This window comes from Hordeum vulgare, chromosome 3H, assembly GCF_904849725.1.
Source record: "Hordeum vulgare subsp. vulgare chromosome 3H, MorexV3_pseudomolecules_assembly, whole genome shotgun sequence".
Classification (NCBI taxonomy): Eukaryota; Viridiplantae; Streptophyta; class Magnoliopsida; order Poales; family Poaceae; genus Hordeum; species Hordeum vulgare.
Window position 1 is genome coordinate 68,621,860 of NC_058520.1, and position 23,687 is coordinate 68,645,546.

A 23,687-nucleotide genomic window follows, 5' to 3' on the forward strand; every position below is an offset into this window, starting at 1 on the left:
GTGTTTGAATTTATGAACATTTCTAAAATAAATTTGAAAACAGGAATATTTTATGGAAATCTGATCAAATTATAAAAATTACAATCATTTTTGAAGTTTCTGAACATTAAAAAAAGAAAATAAATAGAAATAATAAGATAAGAAAATGGGCCGGCCAGTACACCTGCGCCCTGTCCGAAGCCCCGACAATTTGCCGTAGCGTGCGGCAAAAGGGTTTATATTGGTGGTCCCGCGCGGCCCAGACCCTAGTCGAGCCGAACCACAAGTAGAACGGGGCCGTCTCACCCTCTCACTCGCTTCTTGGTCTCCTCCCCACCGGACCCGGCGGCGTCCCCCACCCAGTCCGCCAGCCGCACCATGGCGCCACCGCCGGAGCTGATGGACGAGCTCGTCGGCGAGGTTCTCCTACTCCTTCCTCCTGATGAGCCCGAGCACCTCTTCCGCGCCGCCCTCGTCTGTAAGTCGTGGCTCCGCGTCGTCTGCGACCCCTCTTTCCGCCGCCGCTACCGCGCCTTCCACGGAGCCCCTCCCCTCCTCGGCCTCCTCCAAAGGTTCCAGGTCCTCCAAGAAACGCCCCCGCCCCGCTTCACCTCCACCACGTCGATGCCAGACTTCCCCTACCCGGGCTCCGATGGCCAGGGTAAGCACCCCGTTCCCCTCGACTGTCGCCACGGCCGCGTGCTCATCCACGTGGTGCAGGACGAGGGCCTGGTCTTCGTCGTCTCGGACCCCGTCACGGGCGACCGGCACGTCCTACCCGCGCCGGGCATCGACTGGCTCATCTGCACCGCCGCCGTGTTCTGCGCCGCGGATGGCTGCCAACATCTCGACTGCCAAGGCGGTCCCTTTCGCGTGGCCTTCCTGGCCACCGACGACGGCGACCGTCTCGTTAAGGCCAGCGTGTACTCATCTGCGACAGGTGCGTGGAGTGCGCCAGTATCTCTTGACGACGGTTGCCAATGCTATGCCCAGCACATGCGAGATGACATTGCAGAAAACAGCTACCACCTACCCTATGTCATGCCTCGGCGAGCAGCTGTCATTGGAGATGAAGTCTACTTCACACTTCGGTCTGCTCACAAAATCGTCAAGTACAACCTGTCAATCAACTGCTTATCCATGATTAACCCGCCTCCACACAGGAGGAGCCCAATTGCTCTCATGGTGATGGAGGACAGCTCGCTGGGGTTTGCCTGCACTGAGAGTTCTACTCTTTATCTGTGGTCAAAGAAGGTGAACTCAGAAGCAGCTGCAAAATGGGTGAAATGCAGGATCATCGAGCTCAAGACAATTATACCCGTTGTCGATCCAGATTACAAACCATTTGTGGCTGGTTCTGCAGAGGGTGTGGGTGTCATCTTCATAAACACAGATGCTGGCTTATTCACTGTAGAGCTGAAGTCAGGGCGAGTCAGGAAGGTTGACGAGCCCGCACAGTACTTTAGCGTCCTACCCTACATGAGCTTCTACGCTCCAGGTATTGGTGCTAGACCTTGCTTCTTGTCTATTGTCTTGCATTTTCGTTACAGCTTCTGTATCTTTGCTTATTTAGTTGGTTGTGGTTTGTGAATAATTAGTCGTGATGAAAGTAATATATGTTTGTTATGTATATTCACATATGGATCTTGCCAAGGACAATTCTCTGTGATGGAGAAACCTTAATATACGACACTGGAAAACATAATGTTGTTTATGTTATGAGATTTGACATGTGAAGGACAATGACCATGCATTGGTCGAATTGCTAAATATGTACACAAACATGTTGATCTCTTACTATCCTGTTTACCTTCCTTCAGACTTTCTTATAAATAAACATCTCTTATTTTGTGGCATAGCTAAAGTTCACATCTCAAACCTAGTATTGTAACTGTTGGAATTAGTACTAGCGTATAGCTCACCAGGTAAAATGCTGACTTGGAGCTGGTTATGAGTTTTGTACATGATATATTTTAGATCATGGCACATTGTTACCGCTATTAAGGATTAACTGATCAAAGTGTGCTGCTGGTTTCTTTCAGAGCTGCTAATATGAAGTATGAAGTCGTTTATTCTCTGTTCAGCAGTTTACTTACAAATTGTGCTAGTCCTTACAATCAATTGTTGTTGTCTTGTCGAATTCATCCTGATCATAATGTCAAAAGGTTGTATTTTAGATTAATATGTGAGGCATATTTCAGCTACTGTTTGCCTAATGCTCGGCTCGGCTACTTGGAACAGAAATTATGTGTAATCTATGCCGTCTCCCTTTCATGAAATTTTAGTATGACTCCAATGCTGATCTCGTCTTTAAAAGATATGTCAAGTAGCAGTACCATACTTGTTGGAAAAAACAATTGGTGGTACAAGTACAAGGAACTTAGTTTCACCACAAAGCGTTTAGCATTTTAAATAGATTCTAACAGGTGTGGAACTCTTATGTTTTTCACTTTTACTAAAAACTTGGAAACTGATGTCAGGATGTCCTGTCATAAAATAAGTCACCTCTTGTTTCTGGAGCGATTTCTCAATTATGGACTCAGGTCCGGTTATTCTTCTGTGCTATTATATGGAGCAGTCCATAGGAAGCAGGGCCAATTGCAACATTACCCCTGGAATAAAATGTCTCTTTTTTGCTACTGCTGTTGATTGGTCAAATAGTTGATGAAGTATGAAGTGCATGCTAGGTTCAAATAGAGATTGCTAAATATTTAATCAACCTTGGTTAAAAAAGAGATTGCTAAATATTTATTCAACCTTGTTGATATTGCATTATCACTTCACCTTGCTTCAAATTTTTCGTTAAGATGCATTATTACTTTTTCTTTTGGCATACTGTCAAATTTATTTTTGTAACCCCATTCAACCGCACATCAAATTATGAATTCTGAGATGGACAGTTGGTTACGAGCTTTCTGCTTGGTTTTTTTTTTCAGATCATGGCAGACTGTTGACGCTAGCGAAGACCAGGCCCGGGCCGAGTGTAGTGCAACATGTGCCTCCGGCACAGGGCCCCCAGTTGCATGGGCCCCCGATTTTCCAAACACCAGCACAGCCGCAGACCAGGCATGTAGGCCGCAAGCGCTTGCACCGTGGGACTGGGCGCAGGAAAAACAAGTCGTACAAGATTTAGGTTCCAACATCGGGGCGACTTGGCACATCGGCGTCTCTTCATCTGCAGCAATCAGAAATTGATCCTTTCCTTAGGACGGCAAGACCAGGAATAATTTGAGACTGAAACTTACTTTCACCAGCCATCGCTATCGCTTGAAGACACAAGGGTTGGCGACCCCGTGAAGCTTTGACCATGAGTCTGTGAGTTCCGTTCCATCTATCAGTTTGAATTTTGAACTTTGCCTTCCTGTTATACTTTGTTGGTTTGACTTTTCTATACTAGACGTCTACTGTTCGAAGATCAAAGCCATGTCTTGGTCTGGAAAATTTGAATTTGGTTATCAAAATCTCAAGGAAAAATAAGGAACTTGGGATTTTACTCAATATCTGAAAGGTGCTATGGGTATGTCAGTATTGAAAAGTCCCACGTGTCTTCCAATGGTCAGTAACTTTAGATTCACAAGTATCATCCGATAATCAATCACAAATTCCAAGATTTAATTCCAAAGAACACATCAAATGTTTGTTGTTTAAGTAAAAACTTTGCAACCAAATAGTATTGAATATGTACGATTCTTGAAATTTCGGTAAGACGTTACAACATATACAATACACTATTATTATTCTACCTTTATAGTAAGGTAGGCCCATTTTTGAGTTTAGCACAGGGCCCCTGATTTTGCCGGCCCGGCCCTGGCGAAGACCCACTGATCTCTGATGTGCCGCTCAATAGTGACTGATCGCGAAATGGGCAAACCCATCATCTTTAGTCTGCCGTCGCTGGCTTCTTCCAAGCTACTAATATCAGGTTGTGTTTTGTTTCTGTTGAGGAGTTTAAGCATGAAGGGTGCAAGTCAGTTGTGATCAGGTGTGGTTGTCCTCGTCCAGTTCATCATGAGAATGTGGCTAGGGAATTCAATTTTGGTTTCTTAAGTTGGTCTCTTATCTGTTATGCAGTCTAAGTGTGAATCGTGCAAGCTACCGTGTTTGACTGTGGTTCTCATGTCAAGCGAACTGTTTACCATATCACTGGGAGCACTTCAGTTACTGTTTGCTTAAATGCTTGAGTTAGCTAGTACATGAAACCTACTCCCTCCGTTCCTAAATACTACTCCGTATAAGTCTTTTTAGAGATTCCACTAGGGACTGCGTACGAATGTATATAGACATATTTTAGTATGCAGATTCACTCATTTTGCTTCTTACGTAGTTCGTCGTGGAATCTCTTAAAAGACTTATATTTAGAAACGGAGGCAGTAGAAGACTACGCCATTTCCATTTTTTGAAGGAAAAAATGTCGTCAACTAGCAGCGCAATAGTTTTTCCTCGACGCAATTGGAAAGTTATGCGGTTATAAAAGGCAGCTTTTGTTGTTCCTGTGATTTCTGGATTCGGCGGTCTAGTTGGCCTGGAAACCATGATTTTCTTCGTTTTCTGTTACGGATCTGAACTGCATGTGCTATGTGGATTGCTCGCTCCCTCAGTGTGCTTCGGAATGCATTGAGATGTGTTCTGGGCTATACTGATACGCTGAGCACCAATACCAGCATGGTGATCTTCAAAAGCGGCTATTCGGAGGAAGTGGTGTGTTGTTGTGTTTGCAGGACATGATGCTTGATAATGGTCCGTATAGCACATAATCCATGCGGGTGGACATTGCTGACCCAAGATCTATGGGGGTGGGCGGTGGCGGGTGGGCGAGGGGGGACTTCCCATTTCGGATGGCTTGGGATGGGGTTGGGTTGTCGAGACATGGGTTGGGTTTTCGATTCACATAAGGTCCTGTTTGGATTGATGTTTCGATTTCAGATATCCCTGAATAAAACTTACAGACCTTCCTTCGTCGTTTTTGTTTCCAGCCGGAAACAGCTCTTGTCCGGTAAATTAAACCTGTAAATTAATTACATCTGTATCTAAACACATCTATCCCAAGCGCGGCCTAAGGGTTGGATTTGGGATGCAATCCAAATAAGGGGGTGGTTTTGGGAGCCTATGGTGTTTCTTGTCGATTTGTGATTCCCTTGAAGATGCTCTAACAGGTCTCATTTTTGGCTATGACGGAAATTATGCACCAGCTAGAAAATATTTTTTAAGCACTGGAGTTTCTGAAAGACGCCTGTAAAAAAAGAGTTTTCTACACGCACACAATCATCTCCTGTGGCTGTGGAGGCAGTTCTTGATGAAGAGAGACCGATGAACACAAGAGAAGAAGACGAAAAAAATGATGATGAAGAAGAGGGCGACCTGTTAGAGCATCTTCAAGGGAATCTCAAATCGACAAGAAACACCGTAGGACCCCAGCAGCTAGAAAATATTTTTGAAGCACTGGAGTTTCTGAAAGACGCCTGCAAAAAAAAAAGAGTTTTGTACACACACACAATGATCTCGTGTGGTTGTGAAGCCAGTTCTTGATGAAGAGAGACCGATGAACACAAGAGAAGAGGACGAAAAAAATGATGAAGAAGAGGGCGAACAAAAAAAAGTAACGTGAACCAGAGGACTACTGGTTCACTACTATCCCAAAATTTCACAACACTGCTAGACCAGAGCCGGACAGAGATGCATTTCATTTTAAGAGAGACACAAAAACAAGCAACGCAAACCAGAGGACTACTGGTTCACTACTATCCCAAAATTTCACAACACTGCTAGACCAGAGCCAGACAGAGATGCATGTCATTTTAAGAGAAACACACAAGGACGCACGATGAACACAACATTTTCGATAAAATGGCTAATCACAACACAACATTTTTGATAAATAGACAACACTGCATGATAAATGGCTAATCACAACACAACATCTTTGATAAATAGACAACACGGCATGAACAGAAACACTAGGTTGATACACCAACACGATAAGCCAGAGCCGAGCGTCAAGGTCACAACAAAATGATAGCAAGTCCACACCACACCAGCCACATCCATCACTGCTTCCCTCAATTACCTACAGCAAACTAAACGACAACCAACAAACCCAAAACACACCACCAACCAGAATCATGCCAGTGACAAGATAACCACCTGCGCAAAAGGAGTCGTCGGCCCTCACAAGTCACAAGATCAAGTTGCTCATGACTTGGGAGCAGACCGGGAGCGCAGCCTGCTTGCGACGCAGTCAGGGCTTCTTGCTTCGACCCACTTCCTCTTCTTCTTCGGCTCCGGCTTAGATGGAGTGACGCAGCCGACATCCTGGTGACATTCCAGAGAATCAAATGTCACCCCGGACTCGCTCCTGCCATCATCCTTGCAGACCACATCAGCAGTAATCTTCTTCCTGGGGGCCTTGGCTTCATCCTTGACAGCAGTAATCTTCTTCCTGGGGGCCTTGACTTCATCCTTGGCCTTCTTCATGTTTCCTTCCTTCTGCTCAACTTCACCAGCATCATTCATCGTGTTGCTGCTCAGATCAGCATCCTGCTTGGCAATTGGTGTGTGCTCAGAGACCTCGTCGGCACATGGCAGCTCGTTCGAGGAGTCAGCTGAGCTTGAATCCCTTGATTTAGCTCCTGCTCGATTTGTTGCAATGAGGTAGTGTGCCACTGATTTGTACCCAAGTCTGACAACCTGCATGATAGAGAAAAAACACCTGCTTGCTTAGCGCTGTTTGAACAAGAACAATAACAAAATTAGAACACCAGTAAATGATTTTGACTTTTGACTTTGTTATGCTTCCTCCAACTTTTATACTTCAACATCAACAGTCATGGAAACTCTTGTACTTCAAATAGCATTTTACTTTGGACTTCTGAAAGCACATATTACCTTCCGGTATGCATTGCCAGTAGGGAACCATCCTCTCTTGGTTCTGCAGATACTGCAGTTGCAAATGCCACGACAAACCGGACATATCCAATTAGGATTGCTCTTAGCTTCCAGCACATTCTCACCATACCTGCATTTGTTATAAAATGTCAGTCCAATGAAAAATACACAGCCATCTCTAATCATTTTTTCTGTTACAAGCATTGCAGTACCAAAATGGAGGTGACATTTCACATCAACTTGGAACAAATATTCAGAAGCGCACAGTAAAATAACGTAAATTCTTGGAAAAAGAACTCACCTCATGTACAAACAATCTCCGCAGAACTGCCCTTGGACAATCTGGCAATTACAGCATCTTGTACGATGACCCAGAGTTTTCTGGCTGTATCATGGAAGGATCATTCATTGTGCCAAGGTTAAACAAAGATGACAAACCAAAACAAAGTTGCTATCATGCATCCTCAAGAAAACTTCTAAATCTTCCATTACATACAATCCATCAGTTGTGACCGCAAAAGCTTCGATACATCACTAGAAACTCACAGATTCTGACTGCAATAACTTACAACAGCATGTCTTTGTTAATTTTTACATTCTCTTCACACTGAGAATAGACCCTTTTTACCACACAATAAGTGTTATAGGTTCATGTTAATGCTTCTATTTATGCTATAAGTTCAGCAAACTGCACAGATGAGAACGGTCTAGCAAAGGAACGTGTACAAATTTTACAAGAATCTGAGGGGAGGGGGACTTACCGGCACTGATGACAGGTTTGGCCCCTCACTTGATCATAGATGCGCTTACCATCCTTGTCACAACCGTCCACAAAGAGAGTCCAGGGTGTCCCACATGTACCTAAAAGCTTCTCATGCTCTTCTGTGTAAACTTCTTCCTTGCATCCTTCCTCAATCGAGAAAGGCCTTCCACCTTCAAGACCCTTCTCTTTTTTCTCGCAGATTTCAACATAGCTAACCGGCTCCACGCTCTTCAACCTAAATTGAACATGATCGCAAACGAGTAAGATTCACATTAATGCCAGGAAAGGGGCACCTGCGGTGACTGAATGTTAAGGATTGAAGAAAATGAATATCAAAAGTTATCAACCCGCTAGCTTAAACTCAATCAACATAAATACAAGAATTCTTCTGTAGTATTGCCTAATGTAGACCTTTGAACCAAAAAAAGAAGAAAAAAAAACGCCCCCAGATAACTTGATGCACTGTAAAAAGGAATGTAAATTGTCTTCATGTACACAAGAAAGCGACAGTCTCTTACTGAATCTGAACTTGTGGCATGAACTTGACGATAAATATCCCATGAGAAATCAACCTATTTCGGGAAACTAAGGATTTGAGGTGCCAATTTCAGAGGGTAAGCATTAAAATACTACCAAAAGTAGTAGTCAGGGTGAAACAAACGGCCAGGAGCATAATTACCAGATTTCACGTTATACGACCAAATCTATACAACAAACATGAAAAAGGGCAATACTCATACTGCAAAAGGGGAACGAAATTAGCATGTTCATACTTGATGATAGACGCACAAGAATAACAAGCTGCACAAGATGAAGAGCATTTGCAGTGGGATGAAGATGATGAGCAGAAGAGTAATAAGCCGCACAAGAAGTCCGTGGATTCCTCCAATAAACCGAAGAGGAGATGAAGCTACTACATGCCAAGAAGATAGATCCGCCCGCCGCAAACGAACCTGAGAGACCGGCGCGCGGGCGTCGAGGAGGCGGTCCTGATCCTGGGAGCGGCGGCGTCGGCGGGGGAGCCCGGCGTCTCCGGCCTCCGTCGCCAGCGGCCGCGACCGGTGCCGGTGCCGGCGGGGGTGGCGGACTGGTTGAAGCGGGTGGCGAGGTCGACGAGGCCGAGCTTCTGCATCCGCTCCATGTTCTCCCTGATCCTCGCCTCCCGCTCCCGCTCGTAGCCTTCCGCCGCGGCCGTCAGCGGGGACACGGGCGACGGGGTCCTCGGCGCCTCGACCTCGGCCGCCGCCAGCGGGCCCTTGGGCGGGCGGCCGCGGCGCTTCGCCTGCGCCGCCGGGGAGGAGGCCTCCGCGCTGGCGATGGGCTGGGTGGTCGCCATGGCTTCTTCTTCTTCCGGCGGCGGCGGCGTTTCCGAGGTGGCGAGGTTTGTGGGGGAAGGGAGGAAGCCGGGAAACCCCAACGGTTAGATTGAGGTTTTGCCGGTGCGTGCGTGGTGGGGTGATATGTAGTGCGACCGCGCGGTTTACCTCGCCGCGTGCTGCGGTGACCGTTGGGAACCTGCTACTGAGACTGGCAGCTGGGGCCCGCGCCTCGCGGAGAGGGGGGCCGCCGGTCAGTGAGCGGAACCCACGTTCGCGCGAGCTCGTGGGGCTAGCAGTAGTGGATAGTGGGATCACGCCACGCATCGACACGACTGGGGGAGTGTTAAAAATAAATAACTTTAGGGGATAATCCCCGGTAAATGCAGTTCGGCTCTTGGGAGCATACGTTCCTGCGTATTAAAAATGGTTTCTGTAAATGTTAATTTTTTTAGAAAGAAATGCTTGTGTTCATTGTCACATCAAAATGCTACATGCAAAACTTTTAAGGGATAAGCTTAAGCATCTTGTCGTGCGTAAAATGAACAAGTTGAACATCACATGTTACACATATTTTTGTTACAAGTTGAACGTAAAATGTTACCCTATATTCAAATGTTACACATATTTTTTTTTTCCTTCGAAGCATTGCTATCCTGTTTATCGAGCACACTTATTATATTAAAAAAAACACACTTATTATATTAAAAAGAACATCAACAGAAAAGATCATTTTATTTGAATTTACTGTTTATCAGGGAGCACGTGCACCCCATAGCCAAAACAACTCTCACATAATTCCCGCGGAACGACATCTTTATGGACCATTGCGTCCCTCTGATGCGTCTGTTTCCATTGGATATAAGTGTTCATTTGTAATCAATAAAGAACTGTTCGAATCAATTGTTACATTGTTCTATCAATATTGTTAGAAGGGATAAGATGATTGGTTGAATGGTTGGATTGTATTGCTTGAGCCCCGTGGGCATATATATAAAAGTACATGACCATCTTGGAGTAAAAGTCAAGGTAGAAACAATCCTAATCTATCATATACTTCCTAATAATCATTATATTCAACATCCCTTCGCGGTCACAACAGTAGCCACAAAGACGGTGAGACTGAAGAAGAATCTGAAGGTAAGCCCGTGACCCCCCCCCCCCCCCCACACACAGTCATAACGGTCGATGTATCACGGAAGTCGTGAGTGGAGTAAAAACCGACGAGGTTGCTCAAGCAATGAGATAGCCCTTCGTGCTGATGCCGAGGTAGCCAAAAGCATAGGATGGTGTAACCATTATCGAGGTAGCCGTGCAAAGAACGTCGTGGTCGATGTCGAGTCGAGATAGCCGGTGTCAAGGAAGTCGCCATGGAGCTGCGGGCGCAAGGAGGCACCGAGTTAGTCATGGGTGCATTGGTATTGAACTAGTTATGCGCCGGGAAGAAGACGTTGTTGATGATGCTACTTTTAAAATGCATTGGGATTTTCCCCGAATAGGAGAGAAGATGCAACACACTAGAGATAAATATTCCCCTCAGTGAGAATCAAGGTTATGAAACCAATGGGAGAATCACGCAAACCCTCGTCGGCAGCACCTACACACACAAAACCAAACACTTGCACCCAATGCAGACAAAAGGGTTGTCAAGCCCCTTAAACTCGTTACTTGCAAGGATTAAATGCTAATAGATATACAATATAAATATAAGTAAATAACAGAAAATAAATGGCAACAATATTGCTGTAGTTTTTGTAACATTATTTGAGTAGACCCTTGGGCCATAGTTTTCGCTAGAGGCTTCTCTTTTGAAAATAGCATACGGTGGGTAGACAAATTGCTATCGTCTAATTGATAGAATAACACATATTTATGACATCTTATTCAAGGCAATAATCATGTATATAGGCATCATGTCCATAAACAAGTAGACCGACTCCTGCCTAGATCTACTACTATTACTCCACCCATGGACCGTTATCCAACATGCATCTAGAGTATTAAGTATGAAACATAGTAATGCTTGGAGCAAGATGACATGATGTAGACAAAGTAAACTCAAGTAATATGAATAAACCGCATCGTTTTATCCTTAATGACAACTATACAAATACGTGTCATGTCCCTTTCTGCCACTCGGATTGAGCACCGCAAAATTGAATCCATCACAACGCACCACTCCCATTGAAGATAAATCAATCTAGTTAGCCAAACCAAATCGATAGATCATAGAGAAATATGAAGCTATAAATCATGCATAAAATAATTCACAGAAGACTCAGTTAATATTAATGAATAATATAATCATAAACCCACAATTCATCGGATCCCAACAAACACAGTCCAAAGAAGATTACATCGAATAGATCACCACGGGAATCGCGGTGAACTTTGTATTGAAGACCAAAGAGAGAGGAGAAGGCATCTAGGTACTAGCTATGGACCTGTAGGTTTGTGGTGGACTACTTACACAACATCATGGAGGCGACAAGTTTGATGTAGATGGCCTCCGTGATCGGTTCCCCCTCCGACAGGGCACCGGAATGTTGGGGAACGTTGCATGGGAAACACAAAAATTCCTACGCACACGAAGACCTATCATGGTGATGATCATCTACGAGAGGGAGATCGGATCTACATACCCTTGTAGATCGCTAAGCGGGAAGTGTTAAGAAACATGGTTTATGTAGTGGAACGTCTTCATGATTCAAATCACCGTCGTCCCACGATCCGTCCCGATCTAGTTCCAAACGGACGACGCCTCCGCGTTCAGCACACGTACAACTCGATGACGATCTCCACCTTCTTGATCCAGCAAGAGAGACGGGGAAGTAGATCAGTTCTCCGGCAGCGTGACGGTGCGCCGACGGTGGTGGTGATCTATTCCTGCACGGCTTCGCCTAAGCACCGCAGAAATCCGATCTAGAGGAAGAACTACGAACTAGAGGAGAGGGTTGCACGTGGCTGAAATTGTGTCTCAAAAACCCTAAAACCTCTAGTATATATAGGCGGAGGGAGGAGGCAGCCTTGCACACCAAGGGAAACCCCTTGGCGTTGGTCGAACCAAAGGAGGGAGGAGTCCTCCTCCAATCCTACTTGGATTAGGACTCCTTCCCAAATTGTCCACCTCTTTTGGATTTTCCACCTTTTTCACATGGGCTTTCTTTGGTTGACTAGACAACCCACTAAGAGCTATTGCGCCACCACCAAGTCCATGTGGCCCTCTTGGGGAGTGGTGGGCCCACCCGGTGGGCCCTCGATACCCATTCGTCACTCCCGATACGCTGCCGGCAATGCCCGAAATTCTTCTGAAATCCAAATATCAACTTCCTATATATCAATCTACGTTTCCGGACCATTCCGGAACTCCTCGTGACGTCTGGGATCTCATCCAAGACTCCGAACAAAACTTCGACACCAACACCTATAACTCAACTATACCGAAACGTCACCAAACCTTAAGAGTGCAGACCCTGCGGGTTCGAGAACTATGCAGACATGACCTGGGACATTCCCTGGTCAATATCCAATAGCGGAACCTGGATGTCCATATTGGATCCTACATATTCTACGAAGATCTTATCGGTTGAACCTCTATGTCAAGGATTCATATAATCCCGTATACCATTCCCTTTGTCCTTCGGTATGTTACTTGCCCGAGATTCGATCATCGGTATCTCCATACCTATTTCAATCTCTTTGCCGGCAAATTCCTTTACTCGTTCTATAATACAAGATCACGTGACTAACTCTTTAGTCACATTGCTTGCAAGGCTTATATGTGATGTTGTATTACCAAGTGGGCCCCGAGATACCTCTCCGTCACACGGAGTGACAAATCCCAGTCTTGATCCATGCTAACTCAACGGACACCTTTGGAGATGCCTGTAGAGTACCTTTAGAGTCACCCAGTAACGTTGCGACGTTTGATACACACATGGCATTCCTCTCGTGTCAGTGAGTTACATGATCTCATGGTCATAGGAATGAATACTTGACATGTAGAAAACAATAGCAGCAAAATGACACGATCTTATGCTACGTTCGTAGTTTGGGTCTTGTCCATCACATCATTCTCCTAATTATGTGATCCCTTCATCAAGTGACAACACTTGTCTATGGCGAGGAAACCTTAACCATCCTTGATCAACAGGCTAGTCAACTAGAGACTCACTGGGGACATAGTTTTGTCTATATATCCACACATGCATTTATGTTTCCATTCAATACAGTTATAGCATGGATAATAAACGGTTATCTTGAAAAAAGGAAATATAATAATAACTATTTTATTATTGCCTCTAGGGCATATTTCCAAGAGTCTCCCACTTGCACTAGAGTCAATAATCTAGTCTCACATCTTCATGTGATTTACAATGTAATGAATCTAACACCCATACAGTTCTGGTGTTGTTCATGCTTCGCTCGTGGAAGAGGTTTAGTCAGCGGATCTGCAATATTCAGATCCGTGTGCACTTTCCAAATATTTATGTCTTCCTCCTTGATGTAATCGCGGATGGCGTTGAAGCGTCGCTTTATGTGTCTGGTCCTCTTGTGAAACCTTGGTTGCTTGGCTAGAGCAATGGCACCAGTGTTGTCACAAAACAAATTGATTGGATCCAGTGCACTTGGCACTACTCCAAGATCTGACATGAACTGCTTCATCCAGACACCCTCCTTGGCCGCCTGTGAGGCAGCTATGTACTCCGCTTCGCATGTAGAATCAGCTACGACGCTTTGCTTGGAACTGCACCAACTTACCGCACCCCCATTAAGAACAAATACGTATCGGTTTGTGACTTAGAGTCATCCGGATTGGTGTCAAAGCTTGCGTCGACGTAACCCTTTATGACAAGCTCTTCGTCACCCCCAGAAACGAGAAACATTTCCTTAGTCCTTTTCAGGTACTATAGAATATTCTTGACCGCCGCCCAGTGTTCCACTCCTGGATCACTTTGAAACCTGCCTGCCATACTTATGGCTAGGCTGACATCCGGTCTTGTGCACGGCATTGCATACATGATAGATCCTATGGCTGAAGCATAGGGGACGACACTCATCTTTTCTTTATCTTCTGCAGTTACTGGACATTGAGTCTTACTCAACTTTATACCTTGTAACATAGGCAAGAACCCCTTCTTGGATTGTTCCATTTTGAACTTCTTCAAAACTTTATCAAGGTATGTGCTTTGTGAAAGAGCTATCAGGCGCCTCAATCTATCTCTATAGATCTTTATGCCCAATATGTAAGCAGCTTCTCCTAGGTCTTTCATTGAAAAACTTTTATTCAAGTAATCTTTTACGCTTTCCAAAAACTCCACATTGTTTCCAATCAGCAATATGTCATCCACATATAATATTAGAAATGATATAGAGCTCCCACTCACTTTCTTGTAAATACAAGCTTCTCCAAAAACTTGTATAAACCCAAACGCCTTGATCACCTCATCAAAGCGGTGATTCCAACTCCGAGATGCTTGCACCAGTCCATAAATGGATCGCTGGAGCTTGCACACCTTGTCAGCATTCTCTGGATCAACAAAACGTTCGGGTTATATCATATACAACTCTTCCATAAGAAACCCGTTAAGGAACGCCGTTTTGACATCCATCTGCCAGATTTCATAATCGAAAAATGCAGCTATTGCTAACATGATTCAGACGGACTTAACCATCGCTACGGGTGAGAAAGTCTCATCGTAGCCAACTCCTTGAACTTGTGAAAAACCCTTTGCCATAAGTCGAGCTTTATAAACGGTCACATTACTGTCCGCGTCCGTCTTCTTCTTAGAGATCCATTTGTTCTGAATAGCCTTGCGACCTTCAGGTAATACTTCCAAAGTCCACACTTTGTTTTCATACATAGATCCTATCTCGGATTTCATGGCTTCTAACCATTTGTTGAAATCTGGACCCACCATTGCTTCTCCACAACTCGCAGGCTCATTGTTGTCTAACAACATGATAGACAAGACACGATTCCCGTACCACTCGGGAGCAGTACGTGCTCTTGTCGACCTGCGAGGTCCAACAGTAACTTGATATGAAGCTTCATGATCATCATCATTAGCTTCCTTTTCAACTGGTGTTGCCTCGACATAAATTTCTTTCTGCCCTGCGCCACCATCTTGTTGAAGCAAAGGTTCTATAACCTCATCAAGTTCTATCTTCCTCCCACTAAATTCTTTCGAGAGAAACTCTTTCTCAAGAAATGCTCCATTCTTAGCGACAAACACCTTGCCCTCGGATCTGAGATAGAAGGTATACCCAACTGTCTCTTTTGGGTAACCTATGAAGACACACTTTTCCGCTTTGGGTTCCAGCTTTTCAGGATGAAGCTTTTTGACATAAGCATCGCATCCCCAAACTTTAAGAAACGACAACTTTGGCTTCTTGCCATACCATAGCTCATATGGCGCCGTCTCAATGGATTTTGATGGTGCCCTATTTAAAGTGAATGCAGTTGTCTCTAATGCATAGCCCCAAAACGATAATGGCAAATCCGTAAGAGACATCATAGATCGCACCATATCTAATAAAGTATTATTACGATGTTCGGACACACCATTACGTTGTGGTATTCCAGGCGGTGTCAACCGTGAAACAATTCCACATTGTCTTAAGTGAGCACCAAACTTGTAACTCAGATACTCTCCTCCTCAATCAGATCGTAGGAACTTGATCTTCTTGCTACGATGATTTTCAACTTCACTCTGAAATTGCTTAAACTTTTCAAACGTTTCAGACTTGTGTTTCATCAAGTAGATATAGCCATACCTACTCAAATCGTTAGTGAAGGTGAGAAAATAACGATATCTACCGCGTGCCTCTATGCTCATTGGTCCGCACACATCAGTATGTATAATCTCCAATAAGTCACTTGCACACTCCATTGTTCCAGAGAACGAAGTCTTAGTCATCTTGCCCAAGAGGCATGGTTCGGATGTGTCAAGTGATTCAAAATCAAGTGACTCCAAAAGTCCATCAGCATGGAGTTTCTTCATGCGCTTAACACCAATATGACCTAAGCGGCAGTGCCACAAGAAAGTGGTGTTATCATTGTTAACTCTACATCTTTTGGTCTCAATGTTATGGATGTGAGTATCATCACAATCGAGATTTAATATGAACAAACCCCTCAAATTGGGTGCATGACCATAAAAGATATTACTCATATAAATAGAACAACCATTATTCTCAGACTTAAATGAGTAACCATCTCGCAATAAACAAGATCCAGATATAATGTTCATGCTTAACGCAGGCACTAAATAACAATTATTTAAGTTCATAACTAATCCCGATGGTAACTGAAGTGAGACCGTGCCGACGGCGATCGCATCAACCTTGGAACCATTTCCCACGCGCATCATCACTTCATCCTTCGCCGGCCTTCGCTTATTCCGCAGTTCCCGCTTTGAGTTGCAAATGTGAGCAACAGTACCGGTATCAAATACCCACGCACTACTATGAGAGTTGGTTAGGTACACATCAATAACATGTATATCATATATACCTTGTTTGGCGCTGGCCGCCTTCTTAGCAGCTAGATACTTGGGGCAATTGTGCTTCCAGTGACCAGTCCCTTTGCAATAATAGCACTCAGTTTCTGGCTTAGTCCCAGCCTTGGGTTTCTTCGTCGGAGAGGAAACAGTTTTGCTACTCTTCTTGGAGTTACCCTTCTTGCCTTTGCCGTTCTTCTTGAAACTAGTGGTCTTATTGACCATCAACACGTGATGTTCTTTCCGGATTTCTGACTTAGCGACTTTTAGTATCACAAATAACTCGCCGGGTGACTTATTCATCCCTTGCATGTTACAGTTCAACACAAAGCTCTTGTAGCTAGGTGGCAGTGATTGAAGAATTCTGTCAGTGATAGCTTCTTGCCGGAGATCGATCCCCAGCTCAGCTAGACGGTTTGAGTACCCAGACATTTTGAGCACATGTTCACTGACAGACGAATTCTCCTCCATCTTGCAAGCATAGATTTATCGGAGGTCTCATACCTCTCGATCCGGGCATTCTTCTCAAAGATAAACTTCAACTCCTGGAACATCTCATATGCTCCATGACGTTCAAAGCGTCGTTGAACTCCCGGTTCTAAGCCATACAAAACTGCACAATGAACTAATGAGTAGTCATCCTTATGACCTTGCCAAGCGTTCAAAACATCTTGTTCAGCCGTAGCGGGTGATGACTGCTACGACAACAAAAGTCCTTCCCTGGCGCTTAGGAATTCTTCTTGTTACTTCTCTGGTTTGCGTTGGTTTTTCCCTTGAAGAGGAAAGGGTGATGCAGCACAGGAGTAGTAAGTATTTCCCTCAGTTTGAGAACCAAGGTATCGATCCAGAAGGAGGGCCTCGTCAAGTCCAAAGTACCTGCGCAAACACAAACAAGCTTGCACCCAATGCTTCAAAGGGGTTGTCAATCCCTTCAAGATTGTTTGCGAAGTGAGATCTGGAGGCGGAAAGTGCAACGAAGTAAAAAGTGTAAGGCTGAAAATATGGTGTGGAGTAGACCCTGGGGCCATAGTGTTCACTAGAGGCTTCTCTCATAATAGCAAATATCACGGTGGGTGAACAAATTACTCTCAAGCAATTGATAGAACCGCGCAAAGTCATGACCATATCTAAGGCAATTATCATGCATATAGGCATCACGTCCGAGACAAGTAGACTGATACTTTCTGCATCTACTACTATTACTCCACACATCGACCGCTATCCAGCATGCATCTAGTGTATTGAGTCCATGAAGAACAGAGTATCGCTTTAAGAAAGATGACATGACGTAGAGGCATAATCTCAAACCAATGATGAAAACCCCATCTTTTTACCCTTGATGGCAACAACACGATGCGTGCCTCGCTACCCCTTCTGTCACTGGGTGAGGTCACCGCACGGTATGAACCCAAAATCAAGCACTTCTCCCATTGCAAGAATCATAGATCTAGTTGGCCAGACAAAACCCACAACTCGAAGAGAATTACAAGGATATGAAATCATGCATAAGAGAGATCAGAAGAAACTCAAATAAGATTCATAGATAATCTGATCATAAATCCACAATTCATCGGATCTCGACAAACACACTGCAAAAGAAGATTACATCAGATAGATCTCCATGAAGATCATGGAGAACTTTGTATTGAAGATCCAAGAGAGAGAAGAAGCCATCTAGTTACTAGCTATGGACCCGTAGGTCTATGGTGAACTACTCACGCATCATCGGAGAGGTCATGGTGTTGATGAAGAAGCCCTCCGTATCCGAATCCCCCCTCCGGCAGGGCACCAGGACGTGCCCCAGATGGGATCTTGCGGAGACAAAAGCTTGCGGCGGCGGAAAAGCGATTGCGATGATCTCTTGATTTTTCTGGTATTTATGGGATTATATAGGCGAAAGATCTAGGTCAGGGGACCTCTAGGGGGCCCACAAGCCTGGATGGCGTGCCCCCTAGCCGCGGGGTGGGGGCTTGTGGGGCCCCTGGAGCTCCTCTGGCTTGGCTCCCAAGTTCTCCGATCTTCTTCCGTTCCAAAAAAATATTTTCGGGGATTTTCTTCCGTTTGGACTCCGTTTCAAAATCTCCTCTGAAAGGGGTAAAAAACATGGAAAAAACAGGAACTAGCACTTGGCACTGAGTTAATAAGTTAGTCCCAGAAAATAAATAAAAAGCATGCAAAACATCCAAAGTTTGACAAGATAATAGCATGAAACCATCAAAAATTATAGATACGTTGGAGACGTATAAAGCATCCCCAAGCTTAATTCCTTCTCGTCCTCGAGTAGGGAAGTGATAAAGAACGAATATTTGATGTGGAATGCTACCTAGCATAGTTGTCCTTTGCAACTTCTTTCACGTGGCATGAATGTTCAGATCCGTAAGATTCAAAACAATAGTTTGCTATTGACATGAAAACAGTAATACTTCAAGCAAACTAGCAAAGTAATCATGAACTTTCAAAATAACAAGGCCAAAGAAAGTTATCCCTACAAAATCATATAGTGTGGCTATGCTCCATCATCCTCACACAACTAATGTAAATCATGCACAACCCCGGAATTGGCCAAGTAATTGTTTTCACACTCTTACTTTCTCAAACCTTTTATAACTATCACGCAATACATGAGCGCGAGCCATGGATATAGCACTATAGGTGGAATAGAATGTGGTGGTGGTTGTGAGACAAAAAGGAGGAGATGGTCACACTGACTCAGCGTATCAATAGGCTATGAAGATGCCCATTAATAGACATCAATGTGAATGAGTAGGGATTGCCATACAAGAGATGCACTAGAGCTATAAGTATGTGAAAGCTCAAGAGGAAAACTAGTGGGTGTGCATCCAACTTGCTTGCTCACGAAGACCTAGGGCAATTTTGAGGAAGCCCATCATTGGAATATACAAGCCAAGTTATAAAACAAAGATTCCCACTAGCATATGGTAGTGACAAAGCAAGAAGCTCTCAATCATGAAGAACATGGTGCTAACATGAAGCACAAGTGTGGCGAAAGATAGTAGCATTGTCCCTTCTCTCTTTTTCTCTCATTTTTTTATTTGGGATCTTAGGCCTCTTTTTTTCTTTTCTTTTTTTTTCTCTTTTTTTCTTTTTGGGCTCTTTGGCCTCTTTTTTTTATTTCCTGACATGGGACAATGCTCTAATAATGATGATCATCACACTTTTATTTACTCACAGCTCAAAGATCACAATGATGATGACTCCATAGGAAATTCCTCCGGCAGTGTACCAGGATGTGCAATGATCTAGCATGGCGTATGACATTGAAACATCTCGCTAGCTATCTTACGATCATGCAATGGCAATATGAGAGTGATGGCACAAGTCATGAGACGGAGCTGTGGGAGTTGCATGGCAATATGTCTCGGAATGGCTATGAAAATGCCATAGTAGGTAGGTATGGTGGCTGTTTTGAGGTAGGAATTTGGTGGGTTTGTGCACCGACGAGAATTGCGCGGCACTAGAGAGGCTAGCAATGGTGGAAGGTGAAAGTGCATCTATACCATGGGCTCACATTAGTCATGAAGAACTCACATACTTATTGCGAAAGTTTTTATTAGTAATCGAAACAAAGTGCTAAACGCATACTCTGAGGGGAAGGGTTGGTAGGTGTAAACCATCGCGTGATCCCGGCTTCAACACAAAGGATGACAATCAATAGATCAATTATGCTCCGACTTCCGAACATAGCGGTTCACCATACGTGCATGCTACGGGAATCACTAACTTCAACACAAGTATCTCCAGATTCACAACACCCTACTAACATAACTCTCAATATTACCGAATCCACGTCTCAAAACTAATTGAAAGGAATCGAAACTTATCTTACTACTCAATGCACATGAAGATGGAGGTTTTTGCATCCTTTTTGGGTACCTAGCACATTTGGGACTACATTCATAGCATAAGGCAACTACCAAATCACGCACCACCGTGCTCTAAAGATATAAGTGAATCACAAGAGCAAAGTATCTAGCTCAAAAGATATAAGTGAAGCACTAGAGCAAAAGTATCTAGCTCAAAAGATATAAGTGAAGCACTATGACCATTCTAGCAAAATCACGATGAGTGCATGTCTCTCTCTCTCAAAAAGGTGTGCAGCAAGGATGATTGTGACACAACAAAAAGAAAAGACTCCTAATATACAAGACGCTCCAAGCAAAACACATATCATGTGGTGAATAAAAATATAGCTCCAAGTAATGTTACTGATGGATTGAAGACGAAAGAGGGAATGCCTTCCCGGGGCATCCCCAAGCTTAGGCTTTTTGGTGTCCTTGAATTTGGCTTAGTATGCCTTGGGCATCCCCAAGCTTGAGCTCTTTCCACTCCTTATATCTTTGTCCATGAGAACATCACCCAAAACTTGAAAACTTCACAACACAAAACTTAAACAGAAACTTGTGATAACATTAGTACAAGAAAGCAAACTACCACTTCTTTTGGTATTGTAGCAAACTTGAATTCCATCTATATTGATGATGGGCTACTGTATTCTCACTTTGCCATGGCTAGTACCCCCGATACTAACCATAGTTTCATCAAAACAAGCAACCAAATCAACAAAAACAGAATCTTCAAAAACAGACCAGTCTGTAGCAATCTGTATACTTCGTATACTTCTGGTACCTCAAAAAATCTGAAAACTTACTACGGTCCGGGGAAAAAGCATATCAATCAGCAGCGAAAAGAATCAACTCAAAAGCTCTTTCTGCATAAAAATGAAATATCATCTCGTGAGCGAAAAGTTTCTGTCTTTTTCCAGCAGGATCAAACAACCATTACCAAGACTAGTCATAAAGGCTTTGCTTGGCTCAAACACAAAAAACACAATCACAACAGAATTATGAAAGTGTGGACGCAACAAAACAGAAAGAAAAAGATAAATTCATTGGGTTGCCTCCCAACAAGTGCTATTGTTTAACGCCCTTAGCTAGGCATAGGAGCGATATAATCACGTATCATCGTCTTTGGTGCTCAAACCATAAGTGGCCTCATCATGGATTCATAAGGCAATCTTATTTTCTTTCTAGGAAAGTGTTCCATGCCCTTCCTTAAAGGAAATTGAAATCTAATATTCCCTTCCTTCATATCGATGATAGCACCAATAGTCCTTAGGAAAGGTCTACCAAGAATAATAGGGCATGTAGGATTGCAATCAATGTCAAGGACAATGAAATCCACGGGTACATAGTTCCTATTTGCAATAATAAGAACATCATTGATCCTTCCCATGGGTTTCTTGATAGTAGAATCAGCAAGTTGCAAATTAAGAGAACACTCTTCAATCTCATTAAAACCCAGAACATCACATAAAGACTTTGGAATCGCAGAAACACTAGCACCCAAATCACACAAAGCATTGCACTCATAGTTTTTGATTTTTATGGTAGGTTCCCACTCATCATGAAGCTTTCTAGGGATAGAGACTTCCAATTCAAGTTTCTCTTCAAGAGCTTTTATCATAGCTTCGACGATATGATCGGTAAAGGCTTTGTTTTGGCTATAAGCGTGTGGAGAGTTCAACATGGATTGCATCAAAGAAATGCATTCAATCAAGGAGCAACTATCATAATTGAATTCCTTGAAATCCACGGTAGTAATTTCATTACTACTCAAAGTTTTAACGTCTTCTACTCCACTTTTAATGCTTTTAGCATAGATGGACTCCGAATCATTGGGGCACTTCTCAACCAAAGTGGATTCATGTCCAGCCCCATAATAATTAGGTTTGACACAAGAAAACAAAGATTCAATGGGAGTCACACCAAGCACTTTGAGATCTTCGTGATTCTCATCACGAGAACACGCCTTTTTAAGCCATTCATGTCTAGCACGAATTCGGGCGGTTCTTTCTTGGCTCTCAATCATGGAAACACGCATAGCTTTCAAAGTTTCATCCATGTTGATTTTGGGAGGAGTACATCTAACTTTCAAAGCATCAACATCACAAGAAATCCTATCAACGCTCTTAGCCAAATCGTCAATTTTGAGTAGTTTTTCCTCTATGGACGCATTGAAAATCTTTTGACAGTTGATGAACTCTTTGATATTACACTCTAGATCAGAGGGTAATCTATTGTAATTTTCATGAGTATTGTTGTAGGTGTTGCCAAAGTTATTAGAGGAGTTACTAGGAAAAGGTCTAGGAACATAGTTTCCTCTAAAGGCATTGTTGTTGCCAAAGTTATTCCTACCAACAAAATTAACGTCCAAGCTAGCGTTGCTACTCTCAATCAAAGAAGACAAATGCATATCATTGGGATCCAAAGGAGCGCTTCTACTAGCAACCAAATTTATTAACTCATCCATCTTAGCACTCAACGAGTTAATTTCTTCTATAGCATGTACCTTCTAACTAGTAGGTGACCTTTGAGTGTGACACTAAGAGTAGTTCGTCATGATGTTGTCTAAGAGCTTTGTGGCTTCTCCTAACGTGATTTCCATGAATGTTCCACCTGAGGCGGAGTCCAAGATATTTCTAGAAGCAAAATTCAAGCCAGCGTAAAAGATTTGAATAATCATCCAAAGACTCAAGCCATGAGCGGGACAATTTCTAATCATTAATTTCATTCTCTCCCAAGCTTGTGCAACATGTTCATGATCAAGTTGCTTGAAATTCATGATATCATTACGGAGAGAGATGATCTTAGCCGGTGGAAAATACTTGGATATATAAGTATCTTTGCACTTATCCCAAGAATCGATACTATTTTTGGGCAAAGAAGAAAACCAAGTTTTTGCGTGATCTCGCAACGAGAAAGGAAAAAAGCTTCAATTTAATCATGTCATTATCCACATCTTTTTTCTTTTGCATATCGCAAAGCTCAATGAAGGTATTGAGATGGGATGCGGCATCTTCACTAGGAAGGCCAGAGAATTGCTCTTTCTTAACAAGATTCAGCAAAGCGGCATTGATTTCGTACGACTCCGCAGTAGTGGCGGGAGCAATCGGAGTACTAATAAAATTATTATTATTAGTATTCGAGAAGTCACAAAGTTTGGTGTTTTCGTTCATGGTGACTTCAGCAAGCAAGCAAGCACACAAGCAAACAAAAAGCAGGCGAGAAAAAGGGCGAACGAAAAGGGCGAACGAAAAGGCGAACGCAAAAGGCAAATTGGTGAAGTGGGGGAGAGGAAAACGAGAGGCAACTGGCAAACAAAGTAAATGCAAGAGATGAGTCTGCGACACCTACTTGGATGAGTCCTTGACCTGATCTTCCTCCC

At 43.6% G+C, this 23,687-nt stretch overlaps 2 protein-coding genes across 3 annotated transcripts; one reads left to right on the forward strand and one right to left on the reverse strand.

Moving 5' to 3' along the window:
* The first annotated feature begins 261 nt into the window (after positions 1 to 261).
* Positions 262 to 3,477, forward strand: LOC123442998. Of its 2 annotated transcripts, XM_045119207.1 has the most exons (3): positions 262 to 1,070; positions 1,143 to 1,477; positions 2,916 to 3,477. In XM_045119207.1, the coding sequence occupies exons 1-3, from the start codon at positions 358 to 360 to the stop codon at positions 3,110 to 3,112; spliced, it is 1,245 nt and encodes a 414-aa protein (XP_044975142.1). In that variant the 5' UTR covers positions 262 to 357; the 3' UTR covers positions 3,113 to 3,477. The 2 variants fall into 2 exon arrangements, with proteins under 2 accessions (XP_044975142.1, XP_044975141.1); XM_045119206.1 differs by having other exon boundaries at positions 262 to 1,477.
* Positions 3,478 to 5,872: 2,395 nt separating this feature from the next.
* On the reverse strand, positions 5,873 to 9,045 carry LOC123443000 (cell division cycle-associated protein 7-like). Its single transcript, XM_045119208.1, has 5 exons — positions 8,578 to 9,045; positions 7,623 to 7,859; positions 7,163 to 7,246; positions 6,862 to 6,991; positions 5,873 to 6,663 (listed from the first exon to the last, which is right to left on the reverse strand). The coding sequence occupies exons 1-5, from the start codon at positions 8,958 to 8,960 to the stop codon at positions 6,169 to 6,171; spliced, it is 1,329 nt and encodes a 442-aa protein (XP_044975143.1). The 5' UTR covers positions 8,961 to 9,045; the 3' UTR covers positions 5,873 to 6,168.
* Between the last annotated feature and the right edge of the window lie 14,642 nt (positions 9,046 to 23,687).

Bases quoted from the DNA above. Each gene is read 5' to 3' on its own strand.
- LOC123442998 (XM_045119206.1), top strand. From the start codon at position 358: ATGGCGCCACCGCCGGAGCTGATGGACGAGCTCGTCGGCGAGGTTCTC. The intron at 1,478-2,915 runs GTATTGGTGCTA...TTTTTTTTTCAG, and splicing joins CATGAGCTTCTACGCTCCAG to ATCATGGCAGACTGTTGACG.
- LOC123443000 (XM_045119208.1), bottom strand. From the start codon at position 8,960: ATGGCGACCACCCAGCCCATCGCCAGCGCGGAGGCCTCCTCCCCGGCG. The intron at 7,860-8,577 runs GTTCGTTTGCGG...TGTTCAATTTAG, and splicing joins CCCGCGCGCCGGTCTCTCAG to GTTGAAGAGCGTGGAGCCGG. The intron at 6,664-6,861 runs GTAATATGTGCT...TCTATCATGCAG, and splicing joins CTGGCAATGCATACCGGAAG to GTTGTCAGACTTGGGTACAA.